The sequence below is a fragment of the Gracilinanus agilis genome, chromosome 1 (assembly GCF_016433145.1).
Source record: "Gracilinanus agilis isolate LMUSP501 chromosome 1, AgileGrace, whole genome shotgun sequence".
In the NCBI taxonomy this organism is placed as follows: domain Eukaryota; kingdom Metazoa; phylum Chordata; class Mammalia; order Didelphimorphia; family Didelphidae; genus Gracilinanus; species Gracilinanus agilis.
Window position 1 is genome coordinate 800,539,750 of NC_058130.1, and position 21,930 is coordinate 800,561,679.

General features: G+C 41.5%; 1 protein-coding gene across 1 annotated transcript in view; it reads left to right on the forward strand.

The window, feature by feature from the left end:
* Positions 1 to 17,925, forward strand: part of NUF2 (NUF2 component of NDC80 kinetochore complex) — a 43,517-nt gene extending 25,592 nt beyond the window's left edge. Inside the window, exons 9-15 of the mRNA XM_044658959.1 lie at positions 1,809 to 1,902; positions 3,372 to 3,434; positions 6,612 to 6,749; positions 7,440 to 7,580; positions 11,409 to 11,584; positions 12,831 to 12,966; positions 17,572 to 17,925. Coding sequence (XP_044514894.1) covers positions 1,809 to 1,902; positions 3,372 to 3,434; positions 6,612 to 6,749; positions 7,440 to 7,580; positions 11,409 to 11,584; positions 12,831 to 12,966; positions 17,572 to 17,700 — 877 coding nt within the window. The 3' untranslated portion in view covers positions 17,701 to 17,925. The remainder of the gene's footprint in view (positions 1 to 1,808; positions 1,903 to 3,371; positions 3,435 to 6,611; positions 6,750 to 7,439; positions 7,581 to 11,408; positions 11,585 to 12,830; positions 12,967 to 17,571) is intronic.
* Positions 17,926 to 21,930: the final 4,005 nt, after the last annotated feature.

A 21,930-nucleotide genomic window follows, 5' to 3' on the forward strand; every position in this document is an offset into this window, starting at 1 on the left:
AATTTACTTATAGTTTCCTTCTTTATATTCAAGTCATTCAGTCATTCTGAGTTTATCTTGGTGTAGAGTGTGAGATGTTGATCTAAACCTATTCTCTCCCATACTGTTTTCCAATTTTCCCAGCAGTTTTTGTCAAATAGTGGATTTTTGTCCCAAAAGTTGGGCTCTTTGGGTTTATCATACACTGTCTTGCTGAGGTCACTTTCCCCAAGTCTATTCCACTGATCTTATGTAACTTCTTACCAAAAAAGCATGCAGGACTAATGGTATGTGAAAGATCAAAGAAAGATAGGCTCATCATATCAAGTTGTGTGCTCCACTGATATGCATGGAATGCCAACAGAATGTGAAGAGAAACCAGCATGTTGGTTGGATCATCATGTAAGACTTGGAGAAGAACAGATCACAGAATTATGTATGATAGGCCAGAAAGGATCAGTTGCCATCTGTATTGTCAGGAATGATCTTTACATCAGTGAGACACAATAGAAGCTAGAAGCCAGAGGATCAAATCAAGGAATTTGGGGTATCTTGCTCTACAAAGCCAGACATAATGGCTAGGACTTAAAAAAGACATTTATACAGAGATGCACCAAATCTGGCTGTCAGTGAAGATGAATTCAAGATTCTGGTGGGAAATGAGTCTGATGCCCCCTCCCAACCCAGACTGCCACAAATACTTGTATTGGATCCAAGCCAGAAGAGTGCCACGGGTTAGGCAATGGGGGTTAAGTGACTTGCCCAGGGTCACACAGCTAGGAAGTGTCTGAGGGCCTATATAAATCCAGGACTTCCCATCTCTAGGCCTGGCTCTCAATCCACTGAGTCTCCTAGCCACCCCCAACAGTTCCACTTTTACAGGGTCTAGGAAAGTACAGAATAAGATAGTTGAAATCATGAAACCGAGAACAGACTGATTGATTACAGTGTTGAAGCAAGGGGCACAACATGATAGGTTGTAAGTTTGGTAATGGGTCTGGCAACACCAAGAAGTACACATTATCGGAGTCCAGGTATAATATTGCCCCTCAGACTTCTGGACAGCAAACTAGGTGCTCCCTGAAGGATAGCTTGGTTGCACAGAGACATCAGGCCCAACTCCCTTTCTCACACAGTCCACAAGGCCAACAAAATTCCTTGAGGCAAAAATAGATCAGTGATGTGTAGGAGAGCTGGAATTCTAAATTTGACCCAACTGAATTCTGTCCTGAGTTCAGAGACAAAGAACCATGACTTACACAGTTATGGGACATTACAGGACAGACTCAATTGCTTACAGATATGGTAAATAAGAAAATGATACAGGATCAACTTTAAAAATAGGGAGTCCTTACTCTTTGACCCAGAAATCCCTCTACAGGCGTCTACTCCAGTGTGGTCAAAGATACAACGTATTGGACCGACCGTATGCCCCAACATATTGAGAGCAAAGTAAAAGGAACTGTGTAGATACACATTGACGAAGGAATGGCTAAAAACTTGTAGAACCTAGATATGCAAGGAAACATGATTGCTTCATAAGAAACAAGGACACGCTGTGACTTCCTAGCTAGAGCCCTCTAGGCTTGCATTCCAGAAGAGAGCTCCAATATCCCAGGCAGCTATCCAAACCACTGTTTGCCAAGGCCTGATCTGCACTGATTTACAGAGGCACTTCCTCATCTTTCCCAGGGAAGTCACACTTCTAGTTCAAGTAGAAGAGCTTTTCTTCTCTTTTTTTTCACTCTGCAGATTTAAAATGAACACTATGTGGAGGGACGGTGGTAGGTGGAGGTTATCGTGATCTAATTTATCTTCCTTTTTCCTAGCTCTGTCCCTGTTGAAGAGCAAGCAGAATTCAAGCAGCTCTCAGAAGACATTCAGGAGCTACAACAAACACTGAACGGGTTTCATCAAAAAACAGTCTGACCCCATTGCTATTCAAACTCTTGGGGAGTTTCTAAACTTTGGGCTTATAGAAAGTATAGGACGAGTAGAATTTGGTTTTACTTGTTCATCACATGCTATTGTCAGTGCTCAGAAGAGCAGGAGGCTCTCACTCCAGACTCGTTTTGTCAGACTTGGGGACAAAGGCAGCCAGCAAGGGTCCCCTCTGGAAACGGAAGTTAACACAGATCTTTGTGAAAAAGGAAATTAGCCAGATGGGGAGGGCGTCCACCCTGTGGATTGGGAAGAAGGTGGGAGTGTCTTCCCAATCCAATCCAAGAAGTCCAGAGGCCTCCCAGAGCCTCAAGGGTGGTTCTCGACCAACCTCAGGCAGATAACATTCTCAGATATAATGTGCTAAGAAATGGCCTCTTTGAGGGATACGACCTCCACATTCTGGGCCTCAGTTTCCTCATAATGACAATGAATGTCAAATGAATGGGTTCAAAGTCTTAACATTTTTTGTGCTGTGGACTCCTTTGGCAGTCTGGGGAGGCCTAAAAACTTGGCAGAAGACTTTTTTTAATGCAGACCATAACATTTATAGTATTAGGGAGAAACCAAAATATTGAATTCTAGTTAGTAAAATACTTTTGAAAAGCAAGCTTATAGACTCCAGACTTGGAACTGTGGGGCAATCACTAAGGCCTCTTTCAGGTCTGACATTCCTTGACTATGCTCTGCTGTCCTAAGAGCTCTGGGAGCTTCCAGGGACAACATTTAGGCTGGGAAGCCTAACTAATGTTTCCTCAGTCCTCCCCAGGAGGAGAGTGCTCTGGTTCTAGGCTCCTACAGGTGATTTCTGTAGACAAAAGCATCCATGTAGTAGATGAGGACATTATGACTTGATAGAAGATTTTCAGGATTATTGTCCTTCCTTTGTTCTGATACTATGTATGCTCACAAAGCGACTGTTTGATTCATCCATCATAATCTAGTTTCCTAAAGTGATCTTCCCTGCTAGGAGACAGAAAGTGCCTTGTTCAGAAAACCAATAAGAGCTCTTTTTTTAAAACCCTTACATTTTGTCTTCCAAGGCAGAAGAGTGGTGAGGGCTAAGCAGTTGGGGTTAAGTGACTTGTCCAGGGTCACACAGTTAGGAACCCATAAGAGTTCTTATGACAAGTATACCTCCCACCCTAAATTCATGAGTTAGTGCTCTGGTTAATCAGTTAGACATATGAGTTTTGTGAGTATGAGCCTTTATCCCATAGCTTGGTCATCTTTGAGCCTACTGGTAAAGGCAAATTCACTATCCTCATCCTCGTAAAGACCAGATGATTCTGCCATTTATGCTCTGGTGGAGTGTTGTTAAAGCAATGTCTCTAAGAACGGCTGTTGTGTTGATTATACGTTGGGTGGGTGATCAAAAAAGAATAATAGATTTTGTTTTTTAAATTTTTCTGAATCCTTAAACTATTCTTAATCACAGTTTTCTTACCCAGGTAACGATACAAGAAGGAATTTCCCAGAAGAAGTTAGACATTGCTGAGAGCACTAAACATTTGGTAAATCTTCATTACTCTCCATTTAACTAGGCTCAAAGTGGTAAGCCTGGGAAATCTGAAAGAGGAACATCTGAGCTGTGTGGGACGCCTAGAGACACCGAGTCATGGTGCAGCAGAGCTTTCATTGGATAGCAAATAATCTCTTATCTGGGGAATACAGTCAAGGCCAAAGTTTTCTTGTCCTACTTGAAAGATCAAACAATTGCCATTCTGAAAAGAAGAATATTAGACTAGAACTTGGATCTGGTTCTCCTTCTACTCTTACGCTACCATCGTGTGACTGTGGGGTAGTCATCCACTCACCAAGCATTTATTAAGCTCTAACTGTGTGCCAGGCCCTGTGCTAAGCACTGGGGATACAAAAACTAGCAAAAAAGACAGACGGTCCCTGCCCTTAAAGAAGTTATGTTCTAATAGGGAAGGGGGATCTGAAGGGGAGAGGGGGAATAGCTATAAAAGTGCCAGCCAGGGACATGCTCCCAAGAAGTCCAAAGGAGTGCAGCTGGGTGGGAAATGAACATCCAGGTGATTTGAACACCCCCCTTAGGTGACAGCTCTGTACTGAGCCCCCCAATCAGGAGGGAGCCCAGGAAAGGGATCCCAAATGATCTTCCAGGATGAAGAGGTGTCTCTGGGGCATGGCAGAGAAGTCCAGAAGGGGTACAGACTGGCAGGAAATAGAAGGTTGGCAAATTAGGGATAGAGAAAGGAGATCACAGAAGTCATAATTTCACTTACATGAGAAAAAAGAGGAAAAACATTTTTAAGGATATCGTCTGCTTTTCTATCACCTAAATTTCTCTTCGTATTGTACTCTTTTCAGAGTGTCATTCCATAACAACATATTTTAAGGAAAAAAAATTAAAAGGAAGGGGGAAAATCAGCAAAACCAACCAGTACAGGGGCAGCTGGGTAGCTCAGTGGATTGAGAGCCAGGCCTAGAGACAGGAGGTCCTAGGTTCAAATCCGGCCTCAGACACTTCCCAGCTGTGTGACCCTGGGCAAGTCACTTAACCCCCATTGCCTACCCTTACCACTCTTTCACCTATGAGTCAATACACAGAAGTTAAGGGTTTAAAATTAAAAAAAAAAAAAAACCAACCAGTACATCAAGAAAGGTTGAAAATATAAACAATGTTCCACACCTGTGGACCTCCTACCCCTACGGAGAAATTGAGGAAGGCGTTGTCTTATTTTAACTTCAGGGTTCTGCTTGCTTTTTGTAATTCTGCAGAATTTCCCTTTTGTGGTGGTTCCTCTTTCCATTTACCTTGTCTTGGCCATTATGTCCATTTATAAGCCTTTCCATGTTTTTCTATATTCATCATATTGGTTGTTTCTTCCAGCACAGTAACATTCCATTCCATTCATAGTTAGGGACATTAACTTTGCTTCTAATTCTTCATTATCATAAGAAAGCATTACTATAAATGTTTTGGTATATGTAGGTATATTATTTTTATCAATGATGTCTTTGGGGTATATAATCTGCTTAGTGGTTGTTTGATCACTGGGTCAAAGGATATGGACATTTTATTCATGGATTTGTATAATTGCAATGTGCTTTCCAAGGTAGTTGTACTGATTTACAGCTCTACCTACAAAGCATAGGAAGGAAGAACTGTTGGGAAAAAAAATAATTGTGTCAAATATTTCTAATTGGGGCCTGACAGCCCACTATGTAGGTAATTCACACAAATGTGTAAGACCAGAAGCTATACTTCAAAGTGGAAGAGGCCCAATCATATGGCGGTTTGCAAAATAAGAATCAAAACTATTAAGAACCATATATAAGAGATTGCTCTAAATCATTAATAAGAGAAATTCAAGTTTAAAAAAAAAAGTTTGACCTGATAGAGAGCTAGGCCTGGAGAAATGTTGTCCTGGGTTCAAATCTAGCCTCAGACAGACACTTCCTAGCTATGTGACCCTGGGCAAGTCACTTAACCCCAAATGCCTAGCCCTTACTGCTTTTCTGCCTTGGGACTGAAAATTAGAAGGAAAGGGTTTAAAAAAAAAAAAAAAGAAAGATATCAGAAGAGCTATGGAAAGACAAGTGCATCATTGGCAGAGCTGCAAATTGATCCAGCCATTGTGGAATGCAATTTAGAATTCTGTTTTAAAAAGTGAATAAGATATCTATGCCTTTTGACTTAGATATTCTGCTGCTAGGAATATTTCTGAAGGAGGTCAAAAACACCAAAATATTTATATTAACATTTTGTGGTAGCAAAGACATAGAAACAAAGATATTTACTAACTGAAGAATAGCTAGAGAAAGTCTGCTGCCTTTTTGTGGTGGAATGTTTTTACTATAAGAGACATTGAACATGAAGAATTTATAAAATTATGAGGAAACTTATATGCACTGATGCAGAATGAAATAAGCAGAACCAGGAATGTAAGATATACATTGACTGGAACACTTGATGTTGTGGGTTTACTGAAATGTCTTTTTTTCCCTCTTTATATATTTTTTATTACAAGGTGATGGCATCTTAGTTAGGGGAGGGGCAACAATTTATTCAGAAAAAAGAAACGTACAGTATTAATAAAAAAGATCATTAAAATGAAGCAGTTAGATAGAATGAATCTATGATTCTAGCTGTTGTGTTTTTTGTTTTAACAGAAAATTTTGGCAGCTTTCATCAGTGGAAATATCTTACCATTTGAGTTTTTTAGTAAGGATGGTAATGTGTTAGGCAATACAAAGTTATGAAAAGATTTGTGTTAGTAATTTCCTCATGATTTCTGATTTTAGAAATCATTAAGTATACTTCACTTTTGAAATTAGAATTATGGCAGGAGCAGTTTGCATTGGAATTCAAATTCACCGGCCATTGCAATTAGTCTGTATTAAAGGGTAAAAAAAAAAGCCAGTTTATTTTCTGATTCTCCCAAGTTCATTGTTCTGTAAAGAATGCCACATCAAAGGCTTTTTAGAATCATGACAAGGGTATGGTGTATTCTGGTGTTCTCAAAGATTCTTTGGGTACTGGCTTTTCATTGTCTCAAGTACACTCTACTTCTAGGAGGATAGAAAAGCAGGAAGTTAAAAGAGGTATGCCTCAGTTTGCAATACTCATCATTTTACAGGTGAAGAAATAAAGAAGGGAGAACTTCACTTTTCCAAAGAGATTATCTAATCTCAGGCTTTAATATATGTTCTCTCACCAGAATGAATTAAAATTGTCACTGGTTACTTTAAAAGAAGAACAGGAGAATTTGAAAACAAAAATTGTGGACTCCCCAGAGAAGTTAAAGAATGATAAAGAGAAAATGAAAGAGACGGTGCAGAAGCTCAAAGCATCAAAGGTGAATAATTTGCAGTGACTTCTTTTTTGAATGTTTCTTTCATGTTGGTCTCCCATGTAGTTTGGGCATCTTTCAAAGAATCATATAGATTTAGCCAGTGAAAGAACCATGGAAGCCATCTAGTCCAACTCCCTGATTGGTGTAGGGACACTTTTCCAATTTATCAATGATCTGTGCCTGCCATGTAGTCATTTCTCTACTTATCTCCATCCTGCCCCATTGGAAGAAACAAATTGCTTGACATTTGGATCTCGCTCCCAGTAAAATAGCTGTACACTCAGTTATTTAGGCTTCTTCTACTTCCCAGTGCCATTTGTAATTAAGCAATAGCTGTATTTGGGAAATCAACAGAAAGATTTAAATTGAGCATTACACAAATTCATCAAGAACCATCTTAGTATTAATGCCCAAAGAAGACTTTCCCAGAATCCCCAGGATTAGGTAATTTCCCTTGAATTATCCTGAGCGCATTTGTAATAAAGTGGTCTGAAGACATTTTGGCAGTTAAGAAGGATAACGGTGTGCACTTCTGCATAGCAGATTACTAGGGCTCTCTTACTAAGAAACTAAATTGTTCCATCTATTGTATGTTCTTTATGAAATATTCTTGAAGAGCAGACAGACATTTCTACTGCTTATATAGAGAAGATTGTTGAACTCTGGTTTCTATCAAGTACTTTTTCTTTTTAGCTTGAGGTGACTGAGAAATATGAAGCCTATCAAGATGCAATCGAGGGTATGCCTGCATTCCAAATGGAGGTACAATTGTATCAAAAGAAAATGCAAGAACTTGCTGAGAGCATGGACAAAGTAACGAGGATCCTGAAAGAGGTTTGTATTATCTAACACTGACCCATTCTCACTGTGTCTTTTTTCGCTCCCATATCTGCACTTCTTGCTCAACGACTGCCAGCTAAATTCTAGTGTTTTTTTGCTATACACAAAGTTCTCCCTAATCCTATTTTGTTTTCATTAGGGATGCCCTCAAAAATATATGTAAGTTGTTCTCATAAAGATGAGAAAATAGTTAACATTTTCTTAATAATCTTGGTGGCAATAGGAATGTGGATGATTTTTTTTTTACTTGTTCAATATCTACCCCACCTCCAAATGAGATCCTGAGATATCATCCATCAAAACTCTCAGCACAGTAGGCCTGAAGATCCATCATTCTAAACCTTCAAAGAACCAGGAAGAGCCTGTCCCTGGGAAGTGGAGATCAGTGCATCAAGCCATAAGACAGGATGAGTTCCAGCAAGACCTAGCTCTTCACCCAAAAGCGAAAGAGTGGATATCTTACTGTAAGAAATAAAATGGATATAAAAGGATAGATTCAAAAATATTAGGGTTTTCAAGGATTTATTGGTAGTCATTAGAGAAATGAAGCCACGTGCCATATTAAGAGTTAGTTTAGGACCCACCATTACCTCCTCCTCCCATCCTGGCTCCACTCTTTAGGCAGAAAAAAGGCTGTGCCCTTCCAGGCACTTCCTTTTTATATCTTCTTTCTACGTTATTGCACTTCCTGTCTAAGTGATTACATAAGAGGAATCATGGGAAATGTAATTTGAAAGAGCCCTAAGTTTCCACAAGAAGTTTAGATCAGGCACCTCAAAATTAGTTCAAGGACTCCCAAATTTCCAATATCACATTACCCCAACACAAAGCACAAATCAGGAACTAAGGTTTATAAGAATTTAAAATTTAGGTTTTTATGCTCATCTGAAATTTTTATGCTAATATGAAAGTTCTAAAGTAATATTGTAGTCACCAATTTAAAAAATTAACTCTTAAGTCACAAGTCTGTTAGCCGCACTTAACAATTTAGTTTAATAGAGATAGAGTAAAAGAGAGAAATGTAGGAAGGAAGTAAAAGTATTGCCTAGCTGGATACCCTATAATTTCTGTCTGAAGAAGTGCAGCTCACCACCTGGCAAGGGCTCTCAAGTCTCAATCTCCACATGGAGTCATGATAGTCTCTTAAGCCAGGAGTCCCGGTGGTGTCTTCAGCAAGGGTTCCATCAATGCAGCCTCTTCCAGGAAAGGAAAGCCTCTCTGGAACCAATCTCTCCAGAAGCCAGGAAAGGAAGGCCAGCTACTCACCCAGCAATCTGATGCAGGATCCAGGGAAAGAGTCTCCTCCTTCAGTCCAGCTCACCAATGCAACGTGTCCACAGATGAACTCCAAAGGAGAAGAAGTTCAAAGGAAAAGTCCCTTGGGCAAGAAGTTCAGGATTCTTTATAGTCTTTTTTTCACATCACTTCCTGTCCCTTTCCCCCTTTATAGGAACCAATTGCAATTTTTCAATTTGCCTAGCATTGCCCAAGGTGGTGGCAGTATCCTTTGGAGGTATGAGCTTACTCTAGTAAGTGACTATGAATTCTATTACTTAGTGTTAGGTAAGAGTGTTTTGAGTTCTTGATTTGTTTAGCTAAAAATAGGCAAGGGGAGAGTTAATCCTATCTTCAGAGACTGGAGAGAGGAATATAAACAAAGAAATAGACTGTTATAAAGAATCATATATCTGTTATCAAAAAAAAAACTGATTTGAAAAAAGTCAAGGAGAGATCATTTAAGAATCATTAGGCCCCATCCCCTAAAAAATCATGATCATAAAGAAAAATTCTAGACGATAACCACAAATGAAAACCACCCAAATTGATTAAAACCAGAAGATAAATGAAGATAGAATCCACCAGATGATTCCCTGAAATAAATCCCAAAAGAAAAAGCCTCAAGAATGTTATTTAGACTCTCAAGAAAAAAAATACTGCAAGCAATCCAGAAAGCTGATCAAGTACCAAAAGACCACAAGCAGGATAACATAAGACCTGTCAGCTTCCAAAGGGTAAAAGATAAGGGCTTGCAACCAAGAATGTTTACCCTGCAAAACTTGGGGGGGATGGGGAAGGGGGGAACTTTGAAAAGCCAATACAGGTCCAGAGAAATCTAGAATATTAGCAGGTGTTTGAAAAATCAAAAGGTTCTGTTGGATGATGAAGCAGTAATGTGATAACGGGGAGAAGAGGTGTCTTTTCAGAATTTCAGTACTCTTAATGGATACTGAGAGAGTTTAATCAGATAAACAGGGAGCAGCTGGGTTTTGTTCTGAGGGTTTTAAGAGGAGATAGAGAAAGAAAGTTAAAAGGAAGACAGACTCCTAGAATGAAGGACTAGACCACGTTGTTATTTCTCTTTGTAGGAGGATGTAAGGAGAAAAATATACAATCAGGGATATGAGAATTGGGGAGGTGAATATCAGATACCCCTTCACTTACAGCGTTTGGTATCAAAATATGTGGTGGAAAAATATGATCTGTCTGGCATATAATAGGTACTTAATGAATGTTTATTGAATTGGATGTGTGCCCAGAGAGGTAGGGCAAATGGAAGCAACAGGCAAGGCTAGAGGCAGTGAGTGCTTTTAAGGTGAATAACGTTTATACAATGAACATCCTGTTCCTGGGCAAGGCGGGGTGTCAGAAGGCATAAAAATGAAAACATCTGACATCTAAAGCAGGGATGCCCATTAGATTGTAATGAATGTTTGTCACACTGCACTACAAAGACATGGAACCAATATTCTTTTTTATATTTTAAGTTCAGTATTAATTACAAAAATTTAAGAGCAAGACAAAGACATGCCTCTTGTTTAAAGCAGCGCTTCCCAGACGACTTTTTTGGCCTGCCGCCCCCTTTCCAGAAAAAGTATTCCCTAGCCCCCTGGAAATTAATTTTTTTTTTAATTTTAATAGCAATGAATGGGAAAGAGAAATGCCCCTGTGGCCATCCCCACCCCCCTGGATCGCTGCAGCACCCACCAGGGGGCAGTGGCATCCACTTTGGGAATCACTGGTTTAAATTATGATATTCAGCTGGGGGAACAACCCACAGAGCTTGCCCTCCAGAGCATCTTTCTGGTACAAACCACTCCCAAAAGTCAGCAAGATCAATCATAATAGAAAGGGAAAGAGAAAGTAAACTGGATTACATTTGTATGGTGATATCACTGACTGGGGCCCCTCCCCCCACCAATGTCTCTGAAATAGCAAGACTTCCAGTGATGCTCTGTGGCTACATAAGATTCTCAGAATAATATAGTTCTAGAAAAAGTGCGCGTTAGGGACCCTGTAAGAGTAATGAAGAGATATGCAGTGTATCTGAAGTAGCCTCGCGTATACTGGTCACGATTAATAGATAAACAGCTTACAAAAACTCAGCAAACTGAAGGACTGGAAAAGATGCTGGCCAATCACGTAGTGAGAAAGAAAGAGAAAAGATGGATGACTAGAGGGTGCAGTGATACCCGGTCGTTCCTGAAAGCACTGTGTCCATGGCTCTTCTTTTTATTCACTATTACAGCAGCTCTACTAGCTAGTTCTTTTGCCTGCTCAGTTTTACCCCTCGTGCCAGGCTATTGCCCATTCTCCCAAAGACGAATATGGCTTCAATTATTAACCATTAACTATTACAAATATTCGACTTAACAATAGCAAGTCCAAATTTTCTCTTTCTCAATTCTCAAGGTTAAAACCAATTTAACCTCTTATTAAAATTGTATTTGATCATAATTTGGTCCTGGGAAAACAAACAAAACCTGTCGCCTTCCTACCCTACGATTGGTTTGTATGATTCGGTATACTTTCCTTTACCCACAGAACCAATCCCTGGAGGACCAGATCGAAAGTGCTCAGACAGAATTAAAGAAGCTGAAGGCCGAGGAGACCTCATTGAAAAGACAAGTCATTGTGGAGAAAGAGAAGCTTGCCACAACCCAGATAAGGATAAATAAGAAGCACGAGGACATCAAGCAATACAAACGTTCCGTACTTGAGTATGAATTTAAACTACTTTCAATTGCATAATGTTCTATTCAAACTGATCAGTAGGCTAGAAGTTGGGATCTTTTGGGGGAAAAGCCTTTAGAATTAGAAACGTAAATGTAAGTCACCGCAGGGTTCCCGCATGTCCCTTCACCTTTCAAAACAGCAGTTCCATTTCTTCTGTGTAACTCTTTGCCGCTTATTCCAATCTCGTTATGTTTCAGCTTTCCAAGCTATGGAAATTGTTTCTTATATTGGACAAACTAGATCCATTTTGGAACTTCTTCCCTAGACAACAACATTCATAGTCTTATATCTAGAAGGCTGTTAACTCAGGCTTCACATATTAATGGGAAAAGTGTCTTGACTATCTGTCTTTGCCATTGTAACGAAAATATCCTGTGCTGTTGGTTCCGAAACTATGTGCTTTCTAACTTCTCTGTCCGATTATATTATTCATACTTATAACAGGGAACATTCTACCCTTCCAGCAGCAATTGACTCGCCGTTTAATTTGAAAATGTTTAGCTGGCATTTCATGGAGGGAGGAGAAGCTCTTCCTAGGCATTTAATGACTTTGATTTGGCTCCAACAAGTAGGAGCAGGTGTTTTGTAATGTCTGAGATCCCCCACTATTTCTGATTAGACATTCTTAGCATAGTCATCAGAACGTTAGCTTGGGATTCTTCTCATTCTGGCATACAAAAGAAGAATAAAAGATTCCACTCGAACTAGCAACTTATGCAAACATAATTATAGAAACGTTAAGAGCTTAGTATTTTGCCAACCAAGACTATGGAAAAGTAGTTGTTGTCTTAAATTCTCAATATTAATTTATTTCTAATGAAAATAACAAAAGCCTTGTTAGAAAAGTCCCTTTGATCAGATCTAGACATGTTTGGACACAGAGACTCGTTTAATAAGGAATTTGTTATAGCCTAAGTTTCCCAAGAAATTTTGGCCTTTGCTGATGGAGTTGGAAATTGAATGACTTCGAAGTTCCATTTTATGTACTCATTTTTAAGCGTCCAAACTCACTGGTATAGAATGATTCTAACACTCTGGACTTTTCAGGGATTTCTTTTTATATCCTGAGTGCAGGTGTAAGTTTTATCAAGAAAAAAAATTTTGAATTGAAATAAGGGAAAATACTCACTTCCAAAAAGCTTTCATTTCCACTTAAAGTTTGCATTTTTCTCTTTGGACATTTGCTTCTAGAGCAGCTATCAAATTCTACCATCTTGGTTTTTCCTGTAGGGAATGTAATAAACTTCAAGAGAAGAGAGGAGCCATATATGAACAGGTGACAACAATTAATCGTGATGTCCAAAGGATCAGACTTGAAATACAACAGCTCAAAGATGTCACCGAAAATGAGAAGCTAAAATTCCAGGTGCGTAGGGATTTGATCATTGAGATGGTCTGTGATTGTCAGAGTCACAGCTCGTGCCCCGGGTATAATGCTAGTCTCTGTAAACATCCAAAACAAATGCAGAAAACAAATTCTGTGCCAAACCACAAACTCCACACGGTTTACAATTTGTTTAAAATACGAAAATTAGAGGGCAGCTGGGTGGCTCAGTAGATTGAGAGCCAGGCCTAGAGACGGGAGGTCCTGGGTTCAAATGTGGCCTCAGACACTTCCCAGCTGTGTGACCCTGGGCAAGTCACTTAACCCCCATTGCCCACCCTTAACACTCTTCTGCCTTAGAACCAATACATAGTATTGATTCCAAGGTGGAAGGTGAGAGTGTTTAAAAAATGTAAATTATATTTGTATGGTAATATAACAACCTTTGCTTTTGAGTTCTCTTTGGATTTCTTTTATTTGGATATTTTTTTCTCTTGCTTTGGTGGCTGTTATTTTTTTAATGTAATCATGGTATATAGTATTCTCTTTACTCTTTTTATCTCTTCCTTTGTGTAAATGGAATTTTTTTTTTTTTATCCTGGGACTCCATTCTAGGAGCATAGGGCCACAACCAGTAGGCAATGGGACACACAGTCGCTCAGGGTTGCCCAGCTGGGAAGTGTCTGAGCCCGGGTTTGAACCTAGGACCTTTCGTCTCTAGGCCTGGCTCTCAATCCACTGAGCTAGCCCAGCTGCCCCTACTTTAGGTTGCAGTTTCTTTAGCAGATGTAGTTTTTACAGGGTGGGCCCACGCCCAACCCTCCTCCTTTTTCATCCAGGCTAGGGACCATCCTTGGCCCAGAAGTGGTAAGGGTGGGCAGTAGGGGTCAAGTGACTTGCCCAAGGTCACACAGCTGGAAGTGTCCGAGGCTGGACTTGAACCTAGGACCTCCAGTCTCTAGGCCTGGCTCTCAATCCACTGAGCCCCTAAATGGAATTAGCTCGCCCTTATTCATTCTCTAGACTTTAGCCACCAGGAAGAATGTCACCCCACCCAACTTAGAATTAAGGGGGGAGAGGAGGGAGGTCAGTGACCCACATGTGATAGTAAGTGACATCAAAAAGAAGGGACTGCTCTTTGGGCAGTCCAAAACAGTCTTGAGGCTGCCATTTGTCCACGTGAAACTGGAGGTGGGCACAGGAAGTGATGAAAGCTGCTGCCTTTGAAATATGATGGTAACTTCCTGTGAGGGGCTTTTGGCTCTTTGAACCTGGTATTGAGGTAGCTCGGGTGAGACCTCAGACTGCTTCTTTGAATTGTCACGTGGGTGTCTCTTTCCTTTTCCCTTGGCGTTTCTGGAGGCTCCAGCCTCAGGGAGGCCTCTCACCTCAGAGGAGGCCTTGTGGCTAGAAGCCTTGTTTAATTAACCTCTGTGTGCCTGCCTGGTTCGGGCCTCTAGTCTGGGCCAGAGTTTCTCTCTCTCCATTTCCCTACCTTCAACCTTCCTAATTGTAAATAAACCACCATAAAAGTCATCCTGACTTGGGTCTCTTATTTTGAAATCGAGTTAATCGATTTCTGGTGACCAAAATTTACATATCTAGTCCAACCATAATAATTCTCATTTTCTCCTTTACACCTTATAACAATTAAATTTAGGTTTTGACTCAATATGAGAGTTATAAAAGTGGTCACCAATGATAAAATATTAGCTCCTAGCAGCTTTTATTTACAAGGTAGAGATACTGAAAATGGGAAATGTAGGAAGGAGACAAAGCCTGGTCTAGCCTACTAGCCCTAAGTGCTGCTCCGGTGAAGTCCAGCCCAGCCCCCAGCCAGGGCTCCCTCAAGTCCCAATCTCCACGTGGAAGTCCTGTAGTCCTCAGCAAGGGTTCCACCAAACGCAGGTCTCTTCCTTCAGCTCCATTCACTCACCCAGCAAGCCTCTCCAGCGCAGCATGCTCCAGCCAAGGAGGAGTCTAGGGCAATGTGACAGCTTCCAAGAGTCTTCCTCTAACCTGGCCCACCAACACAGAATGAATGAATCCATCTTTGGTCTTGACCTTTTATTCCCCCTTTTCCTATGTCGCTTTCTGTCTCTCCCCCTCTTTACAGGAGCAAATTGCAATCTCCCAGTTTGCCTAGCATTGCCCAAGGTGGGGCAGTGCTTGTAGCCTTTGGGGGTGTGGAATAGTAAGTGACTTGTGAGCTCTCTTACTTAATGGTTGGCTAAGTGCTAAAGAGGGCATAAGGATTAAATTTAATGGTTGGATAATAATTTTATGAGTTATATGATCGCCAATATTTATTACATCTTGAGTCTGAAATGTATTTACAAATATTTACAAATAGAGAGGAAATAATAAAGGAGAAATGTGAGGAGGATAGCACTTAAAAGCTCTCAACCAAGAAAGCTACTGGTGAGTAACCGCACGGCCTTCTCCAAGATGAAAGCTAGTCTCTTAGGAAACTAGGAAAGGAGCCAGCCTTTCACTCATCCAACGAAGCAGTCCAGGAGTCAGAGTCTCAGTTGAAGCAGAGCTCCAATCCCACAATCAGTCTCCAGCAAGCTCCCTCAAAGACTCCCCAGTTAGAGGACTGTCTCCAGAAGACAATCTCTTCACACAGTCTTCTCCAAGACCAGTTCCCCAGACTGAGTTCAGGGCTTGCTTTTATGGTGACTTCTTGCCCCTGTCCCATTTCACAGGTGCCATTCACAGTTTCCAAAATTGTCTAGCGCTGCCCAGGAGGTTCATAGTTTCTGAGTTATTGAGTTTCTGCAGGTGTGAACTCTCTTGTGAATTCTTAAAAGAACAAGTGTCTGACTAAGTTTTTAAAAGGGGTGGAGCTCTTCCAAGTATCTTACTGGCTTCTCACCCAGCACTAAGTAGGCTGTGAATTCACTAAGTGGTTTTGAGCTCCTCCACCCAGTTCAAGCTTGATCTGATCAAAAGGTAGAGAAAGGAGAGTTATTCCTGTCTGCACAATCTAGTGAGATACTTAAGTTAGTATTAACTAAAGTGTTAGCTACAGCTAGGCAAAGAGAATAAAGGATTCCCTTTTATAAGGGGTACTTTAAGTTCTTGATTTGATTAACTAAAAATAGATAAAGGGGGAATTAATTCTATCTTCACATCCTATGTGTCCCTTATTTGCTTTATATTTCTAATATGTCATTTCTAATAACAATATAATCCATTATAGTCAAATATCGCTATCTATCCTGCCATTTCTCTCATTCATTGCATTTGTGTTATTTTATCATCACAAACAAAACTTCCATGAATGTTTCATACATACATAGCTTTTTACCCTCTTAGTAATACCTTTGGGGGGAGGGGGGAGAGGATCTCTAGGTCAATGAGCATGAACAACTTTACAGCTCTTAATATTTCCATTTTGCCTTCTAAAAAATTCACAGCTGTTCTAGCAATGTAATATTGGGCCTATTTCTCCATGTTCCTATCAGCATTTAATTTAATCCCTTTAACCCATCTGGTTCTCATTTGACATATATTACCAGAACCATATTTCACTGGATTAGGCCTTAGGCAGCAGATACAATCTGTTGCCAGGACTGTACTCTTTCCAAAATAAATCTCTCCAGTTTGGACATAACTAGTAGAACTTTTGTACCAGTGTGACAACCCTTCAGGGATACAGGATTACCTTTGTAGTTTGATGAGTGTTGAAGTAAGACTTTTGCAGAGTATTTATGCTCTCTAAGCCACTGTTGTGCTACATTGTGATTTTGTGTATGCTCAGAATTAGATCTGCTACTAACCTCATGCAAGTATGTCTTTTAACAGTTGTCTTTTAACGATCATTAAGACCAACCTCAGATCTTAGAAATTAAGGTTTGACTAAGGAGCATGAATAAAAATGTTCATTCGTATTAAAAATGGATCTGAAAAGCACTAGATTGATCTTGGTGTCAAATGTATTCTAGTAATGTGCACTCAGTCCAAAAGCATCCATTGAGTGTCTGCTAGGTGCTAAGGTTACAGTGACAAAAAGCAGAAGACCTAAAGGCTTATCCACTGACTGAAACCATTCCTGCCCTCACAGAGATTACATTCTTCCAGGAAAATGGCAGATAGGCTCAATCACAGTATGATGGAAGACTAGAATAAGAGCGGGGATGAGGTGACCATCCAGGGGAGTTTGTCACTGGCAAGTCTTAATTCCAAGGATTTGAGGGAGCAGGAGGCCAAAATTCTAGAGATTATAAAATAGGTATAGAGTGGAAGCAGACTCCCAAACCACATAGCCCCAGCCCCTCATGTGAAAGGAGGAAACAGACCCAAGAACGAAAAGTCCTTGTCCAGGGTTACATGTGAGCCTGGAGCCCAGGCCTCTGCTCTTTACCCCGTTCCAATGAATGTGGGGTTCTCTATAAGGAGAGAAGATGGCCGATTCAGTCTGTTTTCCAAAAATGGAGGTGGTGCAGAACTAGACTGGAGGGTCTTGCTCCCCAGGGACCAGACTGAATTTTTCCCCAAAAACCAGCTCCAGAAGAGGTGTGAAGACACTTCGATCTGAGTCAATATAGACTGTACATACTGAGAGGATCCATTTCATGGACCAGTGAGGTAAATCGTAGCTTGCTTAAAAGAAAATTCATGGCCTTTCGTATTTCCTTCTAGGAAATCTTCCTCTCCTTGAAAAGTGCTGTGGAGAAATACCATGAAGCCATGGAGAAGGCACTGGAGGAAGGCACAGCGAGAATCCATGACAAAGCTGTGCAGCTGAAGAGTGAGAAGTTTAGTATGTAGCCTGAGTGGAATCGTATTTGAATAGAGCCTAAAGTGTGAAGTTCACAGTTTGGAGAAAGGGAATAACCAAGTAAGCCAGTTTGAGGATTCGGATCAGTATACCGCAGGGCTCCCTGGGTGGGAATTAAAACAGGCTTTGATTCCTAACGATCTTCTCAAACCAGAATATGCTTTTGCAGCTCCTTTTAAAGAAACCGTTGGTCAATAAAGTCATTTTCCCTGGGAGTCATGTGTCTGGGCTCTGGTACCTTATCAGAAGTAGAGAGAGGAGCCAGAGAAGGTCATGGCTTTGGAGACTGTTTTTGTTCACTCAAGAGCAGGAGTTAAGTTGTCTCAAACAGCTCTGGAGAGCTGCTTGGTGGTTCTCTGCCAGGTAAGGGCTCTCATCACCACTTTACAGGTGAGAAAGCTCATGTTCAGAGAGGCTTTAGTGACCACCCCAAAGTCTCTAGGCTCAAGGCATGATTCAAACCTCTGCTCAGAGGCCCAGCGTTCTTCCTGCTGGGCCATGTGTTGGCCAGCTTTACACAGCTGGTGCCCTCTACATGCCTGATGGCTACACAACCTTTGTCCTCCCTCAAGAAAGGAACATGGAGTTGGGATGGAGTAGTCCAAAATACCAAAGTCTCATTGAAGCTGATAGGGCAACAGCAAGGTTAGTGTTTGGAACTTGACCTATGTACCTGGGAAGAATGGAAATGCTTCTAGGTTCATGGTCTTACCTAATCTTCCTGAACATCTCAATGTTATATGGTATGTGAAGTTAAAGTTGTAAAGGCGTGTTTCCCACTCACGATGAATGCAACCAAGAATAAAAGGAAAGCAGAAATCTGGGGAGGGGGGGTGAGAGGGGGTGAGCGGAGTACAGAATTTTACATCAAGTATCTCTGATAAAAGTCTCAATAAGAGAGTTATAGAAACTGGTCGCCAGTTATTATCCCTTAAGTCAGGAAAACTATTAGCAGCTTTTAACAATTTTGTTTCATTGGAATATTAATAAAAAGAGGGAAATGTGGGAGGGAAAGAGGTAAGGAGACGCCTAGCCTGCCCTAAATGCTGATCTGGTGAAATGAAGCTCACTCCCCAACAAGAGTTCCAATCTCCAGGTGAGAACCCTAGGCACTCACCAGCAAGCCCGGCAGGATCCAGGCAAGGTCCCACTACAGAAAAACCCTGGTGAGCCAAGCTCACCAAGGCAGCCGTGAACCCAACAAGAAAGTCCCCAACTCCAAGAAGCTCCAAAGCCAAAAACTCCAGTCGAAAGGCCCAAAGCTCAAAGTCCAAAAGCCCCAAGAAGCCCAAAGGAGAATAGGAAGTTCTGGACTTTTCATAGTCCTTTTTCCACATCACTTCCTGTCCCTCCCCACTTTATGGGAACCAACTGCAGTCTTTCAATTTGCCTAGCACTTGCGGGGTGGGGGGGGGGGGAGGCATGGCCTCTGGAGCCCTCACCACTCTAGCAAGTGATTTGTGAACTCTCATACTTGGTGACTGGTAAGGTACTAAGGAGGGGTCCTTGCATTTTTGGTCAATTAACTTAAAAATGCTGATGGATAGACAGAGAGTTTGGTTCACTTTTTTTTTTTTAATTTTTTTTTTTATTTTAAACCCTTAACTTCTGTGTATTGACTTCTAGGTGGAAGAGTAGTAAGGGTAGGCAATGGGGGTCAAGTGACTTGCCCAGGGTCACACAGCTGGACCTCCTGTCTCTAGGCCTGACTCTCAATCCACTGAGCTACCCAGCTGCCCCCTGGTTCACTTTTCACACAGATGACCCTGCTACAGTTCCAAGGCAGAAGAGAGTGCTTGGGGTTACTCACCAGTCAGAGCACAACCCTAGAGAGTATTAAACATGCCTCTCCTTACATCCTGCCACCTTGGTAGAACTGAAAGCAGCTACATCCACAGAGCTAGCTCTGAAGGCAGCTGTTCAAAGAACTGGAAGTTGGGGCGGTGCCCCCTTCACCAGTCACAGAGCCCAACTTGAACCGTTTCTAAAAGATAAGAAAAAGGCTAGAAAGTGTCGGGGAAAAAAGAAACAGCACAAAAAAAAGAAACACTCAGAAGACGACGCCAAAATCCACACTGCTGCATCCGAAGCCTCCAAGGAAAATAGATACGGCTCGCGAAGCTCAAAAGAATTACTGGAGGAGCCCAAAATCAAACAAGAGAGGTGGAAGAAAAATTGGGAAAAGAAATGAGAGTTGGGACAAACGTGGAAGAACACCCAGGTGCTTTGTGGCTGTTGAGCCTGCTGGCTAGGAAGGGCTCAGAGTATCAAGTTATAGATAGTGCACCGAGCCAGAGCCTTGGGCTCAGACCAAGTGACAGTGAGAAGAGAGGGAGACGCAGGGAGACACACATTGGGCCTGAGTGAGAGACTGTGAGCAGTGATCCACACAACTAATTGATTCAGGTTTTAGTACAGAATTTCTAAGACTTCTGAGCTCAATGATCAAAAGAATAGACATACAGATCTTCAAGGCTATCAGGGAGTCAAACTGCAGCTGAACAGCTGCGCAGGAATAGGGAGGAAGGTGGCCGCCAAATGGTTACTCTGCAAAGGCTCTCCTATCACAAACTAGAGAGACTCCCCTGTGTCTCACTCAGGCTGAACTGGCAGCAAATGTAGCGGCAGTGAGGAGGCAGGAACAGGAGCAGCAAGAGGGCAGACGTGTGGGAAAAACTTACTAACTTAACTGAAAATCGATCTTAAAATGTTTGAGAATTGTATCCCATAGTGGTAAGCCATCATGTGAGTTTTAAAATGAATATCCAATATTCGAAGTATTATATTTTAGAAGATTTAGTAATAATAACTAACAGAAAAAGCAAGAGTAAAAGTTGCTAACTCGGCCTGGTCGCGAGAGAAGAGAGCAAGAGGGAGGAGTGACAGAGTTTATAAACCATTCTGTGAAGACTCAAAGGTACACGAAGGGAAAGGCATTCTGGGTAATGTTTTAGTAACTCTGGGGTACAAAATCTCCATTTATACATTTCCAAGTTAACACCATCACTAGGAAAGAGTATAAAAGTCAAGGTTAGACAAAACTTTGTCAGCCTTGGGCTGACCTGTCACAAGACAGGACTCTGCGCAGCAGAGTAGACATAAGATGGGTCCCCTTCATGGATGATATTTGAAGACACAAGCTCAAAGTTAGCCGAGATGAACTAGTCACTTGACCCTGGAGCGAGCCGCTTCACTGCTGCTGCCTCATTTTCTTCAACTACAAAACTGGAAGAATTTCCCAAATGAACAGGCGTAAAATAAGATCTAACTAACGTAGGAATTGGAGATTCAAGCTCTAGAATGAAGGTCAGCATAGAACTGCACAAAGGAGAAATGGGGGAGAAATAGAACTGTAATGAGGCTAGTTGGATGATGAAATGGGTTGGGTTATAATCATTGTAGGGCTGTCCAGAAGATGATACGAGCCAGTCACTGGGCTTGAGATACTGAATGTAAAAGTATCTAAAAGGATCTACTACCCTGCACCCAGGCTAGCAGAGGGGTAGGAGTAACTCTCTTGCTAGGAACCAAGCTCCTTTAAGGTGAATATTCCACAGCTCTCGACCTACTGAGGAAGAAACTCCAATTGGTGGATATAGGAATCGGACGGGAAGGGAGATGGGGCACTGCCTGGCTGCAGCACTTAGTGTTCGAGCAGCTGTCCCTTCAGACTTTTGGTGGAGGGAAGCAAACAACTAGTTCTTAGATTAAAAGCTAAGGGTTTGGTGATAATCAAGTTTGGGTGAAAGGGGATTGGAGAGAGGTTTAGGTAAAACCAAGAACTAACCAACAGCTACCTTCTTAAATCTAAGTTTGAGATCTTGAGAGATTTCCTGGCATGCTCTCCAGCTGACCCAAGGGACCAGCCCTGGGTCAGAATAAAGTGGTCTCTTTGATGATAAATCTAATCTCTTGGTAAAGGAATAGTTGGTGAATCAGATGATATTTCTAATTGGCCTGCAGTGATACCTTGATCCTACCTAGCCTAAGAAACTAATTGCCACGTTCCCGCTCCCTCCACCCTGGGTCCCAGAAAGCCCAAGAGGTAGAAGGACAAATGAGAAGTGAAGTCAGCCAGGGGTCTGCAAGCTCTTACATAGCCTGGCTCCAACTGCCAGGTGCCACCTGCCCCCTAGCTAAAGCCAAGTTCCACATTCTAACCAGGGCAAATTGCCAACTTGCCCCATGAAAATATGCCAGTATGATTTTCTATATTACAG